Source organism: Panthera onca, chromosome F1 (genome assembly GCF_046562875.1).
Source record: "Panthera onca isolate mPanOnc1 chromosome F1, mPanOnc1 haplotype 2, whole genome shotgun sequence".
NCBI lineage: Eukaryota > Metazoa > Chordata > Mammalia > Carnivora > Felidae > Panthera > Panthera onca.
The window spans coordinates 25,319,570-25,334,681 of record NC_138355.1 but is presented as its reverse complement, the minus strand read 5'-3'; the positions used below and the strand labels follow the sequence as shown (position 1 = coordinate 25,334,681).

The window sequence follows — 15,112 nt, the reverse complement described above, 5'->3', positions numbered from 1 at the left end:
AATAATCAATGAGAAAATTGAGTAGATCTTGAAATCTAGAGGATGATTTCTGGAATTTTTTTTTTAATCTTACTAATGAAACAAACTACATTTGGAGAAAAACTCTAGAAATTATTTTACAAAATTTCTATGCTGTTGATTCAATAGTAATATAAATAACTTCCATAAAATGCTAAATATTTGACAGTATTAGCCTATTTAATCTCTTTAGGGGGTCATTTTAAGCAAAAACTATGGCAGGAATATTCAGTATAACTTTAGAAAAAAATTCCACTATTTGAAGATTGAACTGTATTACTTCCTGCTACTTTTTTTATATTGTGTATCTTAATGATTCCCTAAGCTCCATGTTTAATAACCAGCAACATAACTGACCAGGATATTAAATGATGAAGCTACATAACTGCCTGATGAAATCAAATAATTCTGTTTCATGTTTAAATAGTAACATGTTTCAAAGACACTTGAGATTCTTTATAAATATTAATTCATTAATTCCACACAATTCCTGGGAGGTAAGCCACAAGAATTCTTTCATTTTTCCAGCTCTGTGGCCCAGAGATGTGACATGCCTTGCTGACATATATTAAGCTCTTTGTGTGTAAGAGGCTAAAGACAGAATTTGGCATGGGTGGTGATGGATTGATACTCTAACCCTGATTCACTCGCAAGTCCCTGCCCTAGATTTCCTAATAACTTGAGACATGTGACTTAATCTTTGTTATGTGAGTCGCTATGGTCACTAGGGGATGTAAGAGAGAATTAGTTTGCATTAGCAGCAGGACACATTTCTATTTGACATGTTCTTTCCTTATTCCAAAGGTCATACCTTCAAAACTTCTTAGAGTTTTAATGTTAACTGAGAAGACTACATGAAAAAAAGAGAATTATTTTCACGTAATATTTCATAAATGAGAGGAGCAAGTATCACTGTCAAGAATATTCTTTACGTAATCTCACCCTGTTTACGTGCCTTTGAACTAATTACTTACCCTTCTTCCTGAATCTCGACTTACTTGTTTTTAAAACGAGGGACTAGAAGAATTGTCACTATCTGTTTCTAAAATATCCATGTGTCTAAGTTTTGTTGAATCCTAATGTTGTGTGCTTGGGTCCGAACTAGGCATTGCAGAAAACATGACACACTGTATGTATTTCAAACTTCTGCCTCCCTGGAACTTACCAGTACCTCTTAGACGATGACAGTTATAAACTTGGACTTTGCTTACTGCTCTTAGGCATTAAAGATATAGCTTAGGTGATGACTGTGGCTTAGAGTACACTCATACTCCTTTTTCTTCTGAATGGGACAGAAAGGACTACTGACACCTCGTGTGTATATGGTTGAAAGGAAACATGAACTAAAGTGAATATTCTGTTACTAAAATATATGGAACAGTGACCTTGCTTATTTTGTCCCTTTTCTGATGAACAGGAACCTGTGCCTTCACTTTCTCTTACAAAGTCTAGATTAGTGATAAATACACATTAAGAGCTCAGTAAGTTCTTCATGGCTTTTTGATGACGGGTATTTTTTTTTTTTTTTTTTTTTTTTTTGGACAGCAAGAGATCTGGTGTTATAACTGAGCTATTATATCTCATACCACTTTCAGACTTCAGTGTAAGGTGTCTTTTGCCTCTGCAATGGGCTTTTCATCTCATCTATGTCTTGAATGTTAAAGAAGGTTAAAAATAGCTATGGATGAGTGTAAGAAGAAAATTAAGAAAATAGTTATGATTTTCAATTCTATTTTAAAATAAGATAATGGCTATTTTGTAGATTATTGGAATCCTTTAAAGTATCTATTAATATCTATTAACTAATTAGATATGAAATATCTATCAGAATTAAATATCTATTACTAAAACACTTCCAAAAAATAGAAAGCAATTTGAACAGTGTTAAAGGCCAAAGAATAAGTATTTGTTAAATGAATGGATACATATTATAGCAAATGGTTTTTTTTAACCTAACTGACAGGTTTGATAATAAAACTGGTAATTTTTTTCTTTTGTCAACTTATACATAGATTGAACCAGATATGTTCCATAGCCTTATATGGAACTTATATACAAGAAAATTAAAGAGAACTTTTTGGGATCAAAAAGTCAATTTTCTACCTTCAAACTCATGAATTACCTTGTTGAATTGCTTTGGTTGAGAACCTCTACTGAACAAGACCCAAAACTGGAAATAATATGGAAGGAGAGAGGATTTAAGGAGTGTTGCTCTATTAAATCTTTATCTTATATTTTCACATAGCCAGAAAATGTTTCCCTAAAGAAATTCACAAACTCTGTGTCTTATTGCCTTTGGTGTGCCTTTTGCTCAGAGAGCTTAACTTTCTTCTTCTTTTTTTAATATGAAATTTATTGTCAAATTGGTTTCCATACAACATCCAGTGCTCATCCCAATAGGTGCCTTCCTCAATGCCTTTCTAATTAAAAGGTGTATAATTTTAAGCTATGAGGAACTCTGTAGTTTCATCTGCTTATTTTTACATTGTTCTTTTGAATGAATACTTCCAAAAAATCACTGCTTTCAACTTTGTCTTGCTTTTGTCGTAACTAAAATGGTTTCTGTTTTCTTGCCCCAGGGAATCTGCCAGTGTGAACTGGGAGATTGAAAAGGTCACTTTGTCTGATGAAGGTGCCTATGAGTGCATCGCTGTCAGCAGTGCAGGGACTGGACGGGCACAGACATTTTTTGATGTGTCAGGTAAGTAATTGTCACTAATTGCTTTGCAGTTGCCTGGAAATTAGTGCAGCTATGGAAATGGGATGTTTGATAATCCTGGCTTCACTACATATTAGCTGTGTGACCTTCCTTGGGACAAGCATTTAAGGACTCAGTGCCTTGGTTTCCCCAAACTATGGTAGGAAGATAATTATCAGTAACAGTCTCTTATCTCATTGAGAAATGTGAGGTTACATGAGATAGTATAAACTCACATAGAAGAGAGCCTGGCACATGGAAACACTTAATAGACCCTAGCCATCATTGTTATTGTTCTTGTACTATTATCATTATTATTGTAGGCTCTCTTAATAAATGTTTTTTGAAAAGATCACCTAGAATTTTTATTAAAATTGAAAGAAATTTAAAGAAAGGAAGGGATAAAATTTAAGAAAAGGGAGAGATCTGTTCTGGGAATAACAAGGTTAAATTTCCCGTTTTCTTTCCCATATTCATAATAACCAGACTGCTTTTATGAATGCATTCTGACATTAAATTCAAGACAGTGAAAGTGATCATGTTCAAGAAACACAGGACCTCAGTGGCTACAGTATTGGTATTAAGAAGAGTGGAAGAAATGCTAATTATTTCACAGTAGATAGTATGTTTCCTACAAATAAATGGGAGGCAAAACTCATTGCTTTTTATTTATTTTTGAGAGAGAGAGAGAGAACCTGAGCTGGGGAGGGGCAGAGAGAGAGAGGGAGACACAGAATCCGAAGCAGGTTCCAGGCTCTGAGCTGTCAGCACAAAGCCTGACACGGGGCCCGAACTCACAACTGTGAGATCATGACCTGAGCTGAAGTCAGATGCTTAACCGACTGAGCCACCCAGGCACCCCAAAACTCATTGCTCTAAGGTACAATATATTTTAGCGAAAAAGTCATTTTTCCTTTAATCTCCCAGGATTCTTAGGACACAAAAAGATTATCATTTTTAACCAATGATCAGGATTTAAGCCACTTACTCAGAACATATCTAGAATTTATTAGAAAGTTTGTTTTGATTGAATTATTTTCTACCTGTCTTATAGACTAGTGTTGCTGTGTGTTTAATAGTAACCCTATTCTGACCTAAATGTAGCTGCTGAGTTTATAACATTGTCTATACCTACTTTTAGTGTGGATGTGCATTTTCTTTAGGCAATTTAACAGGAAAGCAACTGTATAACTGTAGGACTGTTTAGAAGTCTAGGATTTATGTTTGTTATCAATAAGTCCAAGCTGAACTTTAAAACAGAGGCATGCAAGCATGTTCTTCTTGGCGTGAATTTATTTGTATTCTCTTATTCTTAGAAAAATAAAGCTTGTCTCCTGAAACAATTCAGTTGACATGCATTATAAACTATTCATTTTTTTTTTTCATCGCCAGTAATTATGAAAAGCATTGGAATTGTGTCAACGTTCTTTAGCTTCTGGGAAAACAAACACTTGAGCACTTGACTATTTTTTCCCAACAATATTAATTGAGAGAAAGACAACAGGGAAAGAAGTTTGAGTGAGTTGATTTAGACATCTTGCATAAACAACTAGGAAGTGCCAGTAAGAATTTGTGAACTGACTCTTAAGAATTTGACTCTGTAGTGTCAGTAACTTCCATATGTGTGTTGTACACATGCCTCATTAGTTTAATTTGTGCCAGCCAAGCAGTGGTATCACTAGGAAATTATAACGTGCCCAAGCCAGTGTTCAGGAATTATGTCCCACTCAGTCAATTATGAAAGAAGGAACAGAAGCACTGATGGTAACAGCAGTGACTGTAATGGCAGAAATAACAAGCAAGTGCCCCTTTGGACTTGGAAGAATAGACATTTCTTGCCAGGCTCACTGTTGCCTCAAACCTCCACCCACTTCTGAATCCCCCGTAGCCTGGGCTGAGATCCCAGCAGTTAGATAAAGGCATGCTGGAATCAAGTGCAAATTCATAGGACAGTTAGGTCTTATATTTTGGAAAGGAGTGTTGGAAAACAAGACATTTTGAGATAGTGATGTTCTGGTGTCACTATGGACACGAATTTATTTTGTAAAGTCAAAGGACACCCAAGCACAGTTTGAAGAAAAGCTAAAGTTCTACCAATATGTTACCCTAATTTTTTATTCCAGCATTTTCTTCTAGCTGACATGTGTAAGGATTTTTAGTTCATGAAAAATGTTGATTATTGAATGTTTTAGATGCAAAATGGGTATAAAAAGCATTGTACTTCTTTTATTACATATAAACATACAGAAACAAACGAGTAGAGTTGCAGAAACATGAAAAACTCTTTTCAAGGAATAATTGCTAATTTAGTACGGTTACAAAGTTACATTAATTTTATTTACTGAATTTCTTTCTTAACACAATGCCCTCCCCTGAGGGAGTACACACACAGAGTACTAAAATTCTGGGTTTACATAAAATACCGGGAATACAGAAAACTTGTCAGGGGCATGTCAGTGACAGACAATCTTAATTTATAATTACAGGATATTGTATTAGAACAGGATAAGGGCTTGGAAATAATCTTGTGCCACCTTGTCATTCTGTAGCTAAAGAAACTTAGGCCTGGAGCAGGCAATGACCCATTATGATTATAGGGATGAGAAGAAGGTTCCTGGCCTCCTGACTCCCTGTTCAGTGATCTTTACCTAATGTCATAAGGCCTATACTTGTCATTCTTCTCTCAGTTATGAGGTTCTGAGGTTTCATCTCTGGTTCCCTAATTCTAGCCTTAGTCATTCTTTTACTTAGGAAGGGCTGTCCCTCAAACTTCTAGGACCAGGCTATTTCTGGCAGTCTATTATCTTGGCCTCCTTTGCACACTGTTGTCATTCTCCCTCATCATTTCCCCCAACCCCACAAATTTATTTATGCGTACATAAATATTTAAGTATATACACTATTTATTATCTCTAGTTATTTAGGCAGCAATGATATTGTATGTCATTCTTTCAAACCTTATCTGTTCCCATATATTATTAGAAAGTTAGCATTTTACATATTTCAATTTATGCTTGAAAAGGGATTAGACTCTGAGGTGGGGTTTGTATACAAGAAGGTTATTTCTAGGAAAATGCACTGGTAAGGGAGTAACAGAAGTGGAAGAATTTAAATTGTGATATAGTCACTGCTAGGGCCTTACTGGATCCCACAGGGAATTCTGGAGCTGTCATGGCCCTGAATCAAGGCAAGAGAGCCTCGATTTGTTTCCTCATTAAGTGGTCCTGAATGATGGGTGCCCTGGAAAGGGGGGATTTACCGTGAGCATGTTAGCTCCCTTGGCTATGAGCTGTATATAACCAAGAAGCATAGCAGCCAGGGAAATGAGTACCTATATCCTTAAGAGGACTCTGGGCATGTGCCCAGCATTCCCTAGATGCCTAATGTACAATTTTCCATTTTCTAAAAATCTCAAAAAATACCTAGTTTAGTTGAGTAAGTTTGTGTCAAAAGAACAAAAAAGAAAACCATACAAACATTATGTGGCCTTCATAAAGATCTCGATAGACATGTATTTATGATGACTTTCAGGTCTTTGATGGTCTATACCATCTTGGATATGAGAGTCATAGAACATTAGAACTAGAAAGGGTCTTTGAGATAACCTAATTTGATTATCTCATTTTTCAGACAGGGAAGCAAACCCTGTGGATAAATTGACTTATCTAAGGTCACATACCTAGAGAGAGAACTAGGCAGCCTATGGTTGACAGATTCAGTATGTAAAAACATAGAGTGCCCAATTAAATTTGAATCTCATATAAGTATGTCTGAAATATTTCATGAGACATATGTACACGAGAATATTATTTGATGTTTATCTGAAATTCACATTTAACAAAGTTTCTTGTATATTCTGTCGAGCCTAGCCAGACTCCAGAGCTTTCTAACTTTGTCGTGTCCTCTTTCCACATGATTCATCAACCATTTTCTTAAGAGATTTTAAGAACATAGCAGAATGATAAAATTTTGTTTTTTAAAAGATAATTTAAAATAGGATCTACTCTTCTAAATGTTTGGAAAGCAGGATAAATATAAAGGAAAATATGAAAAATATACACATTTCTGTCCCTCAGAGATTACCACTATGGTTTTGGCATATTATTTCCAGGTTTTTTTTTCCAGGCTTATGATTCATCTGCACTTATATATGGTTTTAAATAAATAAGAATAAAATTTGATCTTGAATATCTAATACTCTTTCATATTTAAACTAAACAGGCACATGGGTTTCCAGCTGGAATAGCTCACTGCAGTTTTATTGCTGTATTATTGCTGAATAACAGCTTGTTACAGCAGATCGTTTTAAAGCATTTGGGCAGAACATGTTTTAGGGGGGCATTTGTATTTATTCTCAAACCTAACTAGAGTAATATAATTCTCTCTAGAATGTTGGCTAAATATCTAATTAGTAAGTTATTTTTGACGGCATTTGAAATGTGCATGACTTATTCAATACCTTTTGTGTGCATGGTTTCATGTGTACAATTTTATTAAAGGCCTATGCCTACTCTTAACTTGTCCTGTAGTCAAAACATCCCTTGTTCCTTTGGGGGAACATTTGTCATACTCTGCTGTTGCACTGTCTTCTTAATGAGATTGTAGCCCTTTGAACCCAATATTATCATATTTAGTATACTATCATCTACCATACTTTGTGTCCTCTTTTCTCTAAAACACCAAATGAGCATTTTTAAATTTAAAAAAAATCCATAAATGCTACCTTCTTCAAAACTCAAAAATTTGCCTCATTCCCCAATCCCTAAATTAGTCTAGTGATATCCTTTTGCCAAGGCTTTTTGATTCTCACATCTATAATTTACAAATTTAAACTTGGGTATGCTTTGGTGTGTGAACAAGCACTACTTTTCTTTTCTTTTCTTTTCTTTTTTCTTTCTTTTCTTTCTTTTCTTTTCTTTTCTTTTCTTTTTCTTTTTTTTTTTACATTGAGGATTAAAGGCACTAAAAGCATATCCTGTGCATGGTGTCTTCAGGCTACAAGTGCCTGTGCTATTATTCACTTTTACACTACGGTGTTTTCAATTAGAGAACATTCAAATCTTCCCATTGAAGACATAACATCTAAAACCACAGTGTTTGGCAAATGTGATAAAAATCAGGTGGTCGATTTTTTTTTTTTTAGAACATGTACTACTTTTTTTTTTTTTAAATTTTTTTTTTCAACGTTTTTTATTTATTTTTGGGACAGAGAGAGACATAGCATGAACGGGGGAGGGGCAGAGAGAGAGGGAGACACAGAATCAGAAACAGGCTCCAGGCTCTGAGCCATCAGCCCAGAGCCCGACGCGGGGCTCGAACTCATGGACCGTGAGATCGTGACCTGGCTGAAGTCGGACGCTTAACCGACTGCGCCACCCAGGCGCCCCATACTACTTTTTTAAAGTATCTTTTAACTAGATAATTTTCTTGGGGTCAAAGACATATATACTAATTAATAAGCTGTCTTCTGCATCTTCCCTACCAGGTTCTCAATATACACTCATTACATTTTTAAACTACATCTATAAGGGAGCAAACTGGCTATTAGGTCTCTTGATTTGAATCTTTTCGTTTCACCCAGAGCCCCCTCCAGTCATCCAAGTGCCTGATAATGTCACAGTCACTCCTGGAGAAAGAGCAGTTTTGACATGTCTCGTCATCAGCGCGGTGGATTACAATGTAACCTGGCAGAGGAATGACAGAGATGTCAGCCTGGCAGACCCAGCAAGGATGAGGATCCTGGCCAACCTCTCATTGGAGCTAAGGAGTGTGAAGTTCAGTGATGCTGGGGAGTATCATTGTGTAGTCTCCAATGAAGGAGGATCATCAGCTGCTTCGGTTTTCCTCACGGTGCAAGGTATGTGTATATGATAACTTCAGAGTTACAGTGCCTTTCTCTCTTCTTCATTTGATCTCTATTCCCTTAAGTTTGGTTTCTCTATTCCCTTAGGTTGGCTATGACAATAACAATATCTACCCAAACAATTACTATTTTGAATGATAGAGCCCTTATGGATCTTATGTGGCCTAAAGCTGACCAAACTGGAAACTAAAACATCACTAACAAATAGGTGATGTTTTAAGACAAACACAACCAACCAGTCCTAGAGTTGGAGACCTTTATTTTAAGAAAATGTAAATAGAAATTGTCTCTGGATGATTTAATAGTTTTAAATTCCCAAGTCTATCATGTGGACTTAAAAATTCTAATTGTTGTAATGATTGGTTAAAAGTCTTGGGGCGCCTGGGTGGCTTGGTCGGTGAAGCGTCCGACTTCGGCTCAGGTCATGATCTCACGGTCTGTGAGTTCGAGCCCCGCATCAGGCTCTGTGTTGACAGCTCAGAGCCTGGAGCCTGTTTCAGATTCTGTGTCTCCCTCTCTCTCTGCTCCTCCCCTGTTCATGCTCTGTCTCTCTCTCAAAAATAAATGAACGTTAAAAAAAAATTAAAAAAAAAAAAAAAAGTCTTTCCCGAGTTGAGTATTACATTATTTCCGATGTAACTAATTTGCTTATATCTTTTTAAAGTAAGATTTAAGATGTTTCTCATCTTGGTGAAATTTTATTAAATATTAGCAGAGTTGTTTTTATCTTATTTATCTTATACACACAAGATAATAAACTAAGGGTAAGCCAATCTTTAATTATGCCTTTAGAGACGAAATGTTAGGTAGCTGAAAACAGTGTGTTAACAATGTGGTTTAATGGCTACCGACTATATATATATATATCATTCAGGACAATCAAATGAAGGTCAGAATCTGTTCCAATGAATCTGTTTCAATAGAATCATATTTAGCTTCTAAACGTCTGTACCAGCTGAGAGCCTTAATGTAATGAGCAAATTACTATTGCCAGTTTTACACTGTTAAGCTGAAAGATTTAGTTACCACCTCAACAGAATATTTCATTTCAAATCCTCGATGTGGGAGACTGATTGCATCAGGATTGTGTCTGGCTATCTGGTTATGACATCAGAAACAACTTTTTGACATGCCTGAAGTAACACTCTCAGATGATGTTTTTAACAAGATTATCTAAGAAAATGACCATTGAGACTCAAGGCTAGCGCTTAGAGTGTTATTAGAAGCAGAAAAGTAAAACTACTATGAGAATTAGCAAATTGGTCATCTGATTCTAGTTTTCTCGCTGGTATTTAAGACCTGTTCTATAGTCTGAATGTACATCTCTTTTGTTAGTGGATCTGGTGAAACCTCTAGGGAAACATTGCTTTTGTAGATGGTTCACTGCATTTCTACATGGTAGACAGCCTAGATCATTTGAGTCAATCCAAGTGGTAACCTGAGTAACCAGAATTTTGAAACTGTTCTTTACTAAACTGATTGTTTCAGATAGACCAAAACGCTAATGGACTTTGGAAAATTTGATCTTGGTTCTTCACTTGAAGTCCCTTAGAATAGGATTGTAAACTAAAATCAGAACCTTCCTAGTTTCCTCAGGTTAACTTTTCAATGTATTAGCATCCTATTTAGTTGATTACACCAGTGATTCTCAAACTTCCATGGATAAAGAATTGTCCCAGGCACAAATTTTCTGGTTTAAAATCGCATATCTGTGGCTGCAGCAATCTCTCCTCATGTAACAGTAAAATATCAATAAGGACCTCAAAAAGACAAAACTAAAGAATACCAAAACCCAGTGGCAATTAACAGTAGTAAAAATTTGGGGATGAATTTTATGTATATGTCTGTGTGTGTGTGTGTATACACAGTTTATATATATATATATATATATATATATATATATATATATATATACACACACATACCACACAGACATATATATACACACACATACATAATAAAGATTTATTTATAATAAATATATATTTATAAATATATGTAATAAAGATTTTTATTTATATACATATGTATATGTAAGTATGCATATGTAATCATTATATTTTAAGGTCAGTATAATGAAAATCTCAATCAATGGTGCATCTTTTTTATGTTCACATGAAAGCTGAGTGGATGCATCTTTGTCCTTCTGTTTCATACTTTCTGAAAAAGAGAATGTTACTCTTTAGGAAGCCATATGGTATTGCCTCACACATATTGATAGCGATAACCATCCAGTAAGGAAAACAGTAGAACTGGAAGTAGACAAGCAACCTGGACTCTCGTAGAGAACTGTAACCTAGGATATATGTTTCTCTCCAAATGAAAATATTTGGAAATGAGAAACATTGATAGGGGTGTCAACTAGCAATTTTAGAGACAGATGGTAGCAGAGGGCAGCATCCCAGTCTCAGCCAGGAAAGCATCATAGATGAGAATCGGGCAAGGAGCTGTGCACATCAGACTAACTCAGTTAGTTAGTTAGACATCAGACTAACTCAGTTAGTTAGTCTGAACTGCAAAGGCAGTTCAACTAGAACAACAGTAGCCAAATAAGCTAGGTCCATCCAAACACTTTCCAAAACTCTTTGGAACTGAAATACCTGAATGTGTACACACTATTCTGACACTTTGGTCATTATATTTCTGTCTTATTGATACAAATGGCAAATCATTACCTTAACTTTTACAAAGAATATTATTTATATATTATAGAAGATAATTAGAGTATGATCTGGCAAGAAAAATTACCTATTTTTATACTGCTACTAATATAATTTGGATACACTATTCAGAAAAATAAGAAGTTTGTAGCAGTGTGAGGCATCATCACTGGGCAATATTATTTTCAGCTTTCCTCTATGTAAAAAAGAGTTATACACTATTTTTAAGTATTTGATGTGTATCTTAGGTAGAAATAGTTGTGTGTTTTGGTAATAAAATAATCTACCAAAATTAGCACTTACATTAAATGTATGGAAACTACTTTTGGGGTATTTGGTATTGCTTATAAAATGTGATCTCAATATCTTAATGTATACCATTTTCTGCTATTTTTCTAGGATAAGTTGCAACACAGCCCTCCCTTCCTGTTTTGATGTCTTTTAAGTGATTTTTAAGTGATTTTTGTACAGGATGATATTTTTAATGCCTAAATAAACATCAATACATCCCCCCCCCCCCAAAAAAAAACACTTTGTTGACAGACACTGGGTCTGGATTTGATGTCACCTGATTTGAGTGTGAATAAACAGAAAATTATCGAAACAAAATAGGAAAAAAAATAAAGCACTGGACCTAAGGAAAAAATACTGAGGAACACAACAAGGGGGGATAGCCTTGAAAGAAATGGATGCTTTTGAAAGCAGTTCATTCTAGAGACTGGGAAAAAAATGTTTAGTGTCACCAATGTCTTTATAAAAGACCTATCCTCCTTTGAGCAGTAGTATAGAATGATAGAAGAAGAAGTAGCTGATGTGAAAGATCAACAACAAGTGTGATGGAAGAAATAAGAAAGGATTTGATGTTAAAATGCAATATTATAATGCAAATTTGAATCAGAGGCACTAAAAAACAGAATTTACACTACATAAAAATAAAATCAGGGATGTGGTGCACAAACTTGAGAAGTTCTTTCAGAATGTTGAGGAAAAAAACTATGAGTGAGTAATATGTTGTTGTTTTTCAAGTAGAAATAAAAAACAGAGACTGGAACTTGGAACTTAAAGCTATGTAGGTATATAGCATATATATTTATATAACAAAGACAAGTGACACTAAAGAAATAGAAAAAGATATAATTGAAGAAAATTATCCTAGAGAAGAAAAAAAAATTGTCCTGGGTAAGCAAATCAAGCGAGGTCAATGAGGAGAGAATTTCATCTAGACACATCCTGGCTGAAATTTGAAATTATTAGTACAAGGGAAAAAACTCCACAAGCATACATTCAGACTGACCCAATATGTTGTAAATGGAGGGATAAAATCAGACTGGTGTCAGACTTCTCAGATGTGCTAAAGGCTAGAAAATAATTGCAATGACTGTTTGTCATAGTTTGGTTCTTAGGGTCTGAATATGTTCTCTCATTTGGGAAGATATTCTTTACTCTCTAAGGGAGAAGCAGAAAAGCAGATAAAATCAGATTATTCTTTTCCCCATCCTAGAATAAGCCATTCCAATGTTCCCAGTGGGACTTTAACTCTTCCTTAGACCATGGACACTTCAAAGACCTCAGTTTTGGCAGTATCGTGGAATTTTGAGTCCAGCCTTGGCAGAAGCAAGTGTCCTAGTGGCTCTTTTCCATCATTCTCATTTCCCTTAGTGACATTAGGCTCATTATCATTCTACCAGAAGAGCCTTGAGAAGAAACACTGATCGTAGAAACTGTGGTTGTTTGAATCAGTCACATAATGAGCATGAGAGAATGTGAATAGGTTGATATGCTTCCTTCATTATGAGAATTCCTCACTGTGGGGAAAATGGTATAATTAGATACAGGAAATTCTTCCAAAAGGGGATTTCCTCAAGCAGGGCTTATAAGACTCAGAAATCCGGCTAGTCAAACATATAAACAAACAAATTGAAGCCACCCACAGTTATGACGGGAAAGGGTCGGGGGGAAACCCAGTTAGATTGATATAGACAAAAATGTGAATATGAGATTGACCATTGCTTGTTTGGGGACAGTGGAACTATAAGTGACCTTCTTATTTATACTTTTATGTACTTAAAAAAAAGTGTTTAATAGGAATGCATTATTTAAAAACTTTGTGTAAATAGGCTTTAAATTTTTTTGAAAGTGCTCATATTAATTTTATTGGGAGATTGAATTATGTATGGGTAATGTGTTTTCTTTCTTTGCTAAATATTCCATAAATTTGTGTTATCACTTTTATATTTAAAATAATTAAGGTATAATTAAGAAAGTTAATAAGAGGTAATGTAAAAATAAGGAATAAATAAGAAAATAAATTAAGAAATAGTGCCTCTCAAAAGTGTCAGATTAGAACTTTTATCAGTACAAAAATTCATACTTGAAAGCTTAAGGATCTGGAATTTTTTAGGACTATATTATAGAATAAGCATTTTAAATCCTTTCTGCAACAAAGTAAGGTCAAGCAAAAAGAATAAATGCAGAATTTCAGTTGATAAGTTAGGTTTTCTTATACTGAATAACCCAGTAACAGAGCCATGACAATCTCTTCAATTTTTCCCTTTGCAAGATTTTCACAGAAATAAATTGTGATTTATAGAATGCGATATCCATGATTGAATGATGAAAACTGCTTTTTATTTGCTTTTCTCTTTTCTTAGACATTTTGATACACTAAAGTCTTGCTAGTTAAGCCTTCTGTTGTTGGAAGTTGATCTGAGACATGTATATGTATGTTTTAAATACTAGTGCATCTTTGTGGATTTCATTTAGATAAGATGAAACCACACACTTAAAATGAAAACCTCAAATCATTACTTGCTGTCAAAAGTTAATTGTATTCATTTCCTTGGTTGTTTGATGTCCCAGTATGAATCAGCACAAACGAATAACATGCTCTGTTAAGATACTGGCTTTTGTTGCCTTCTGTACTATGGATCTAATAAGGAGTAAGTTGGAGGCCTTTAGGTTTGAAGGAAAATAATCTAGTGAAGTTTTGATTCAGATATTCACTGCACTGATATCCAAGGAAAATGCAGTTTCCCATAGAAATATTTGCTTTCCTGGTTCTTTCTATGGTGACTGTAAACTTTATGAAGAGAAAAGTTTAATGTTCACTTTCTTTATCTGATGAATGTATTCTAATGACTCCATGGTTTCAGGCAAGCTTCTGTTTATAACAAAATGCAATTCTACTCAATAAAATTATACATCTTCCTTGACTTAGGATGGGGTTATGTAATCCCTAGTGGCTTGCCCTAGGTTACAAAGCCAGCAAGTGACACAGCCCAGATCTAAACTGGGTCTTTCCATTGTTCTGCATTGAATACAGAAATGCCTACACAGGCTATTAGCAGGCCTTAAGTTCCGGCAGGTAGAGGAAAGTGTAAAAAGATAATATAAATAAATGGTTCTTGGGTATGGACAGAAAAGTGAGAGCAGTGAATTTTTTTAAAAGTAGGCTCCATGCTCAATGTGGAGCCCCACATGGGGCTTAAACTCATTACCCTGAGATCAACACCTGAGCTGAGATCAAGAGTGGGATGCTTAACCAACTAAGCTACCCATGTACCCCCCTAAATTTTTTTCAATAGGAAAGTTACAGATGTCCTCAGGTTTCTGTGGCATAGGTTAAGAATCTCTGGAAATCTCCAGCATTGTGTGTAACGATGATTTAGAGAAATCACTGCTTGATTTTAATTCCCTATCCCTCCGTTGTTCCTTCCTTCTCTGGTGCCTTATACAGTAGGCCAGGTAGATCACAACAGTTTGGTAAATCTTTTGACCCAAGTTCTGGTAGAGTAGCTAAGGAGCAGGTCAGGGGAGAGAAAAAACCATAAATATGCTCCAAAACAAGCACACAGAGAGAATGTAAGACGATTA

General features: G+C 35.2%; 1 protein-coding gene across 2 annotated transcripts in view; it reads left to right on the top strand.

Moving 5' to 3' along the window:
• Positions 1-15,112, top strand: part of HMCN1 (hemicentin 1) — a 470,876-nt gene that overhangs the window by 185,715 nt on the left and 270,049 nt on the right. For both annotated transcript variants that reach the window (XM_060643679.3, XM_060643685.3), the window contains exons 10-11: positions 2,598-2,719; positions 8,298-8,573. In XM_060643679.3, coding sequence (XP_060499662.1) covers positions 2,598-2,719; positions 8,298-8,573 — 398 coding nt within the window. The remainder of the gene's footprint in view (positions 1-2,597; positions 2,720-8,297; positions 8,574-15,112) is intronic.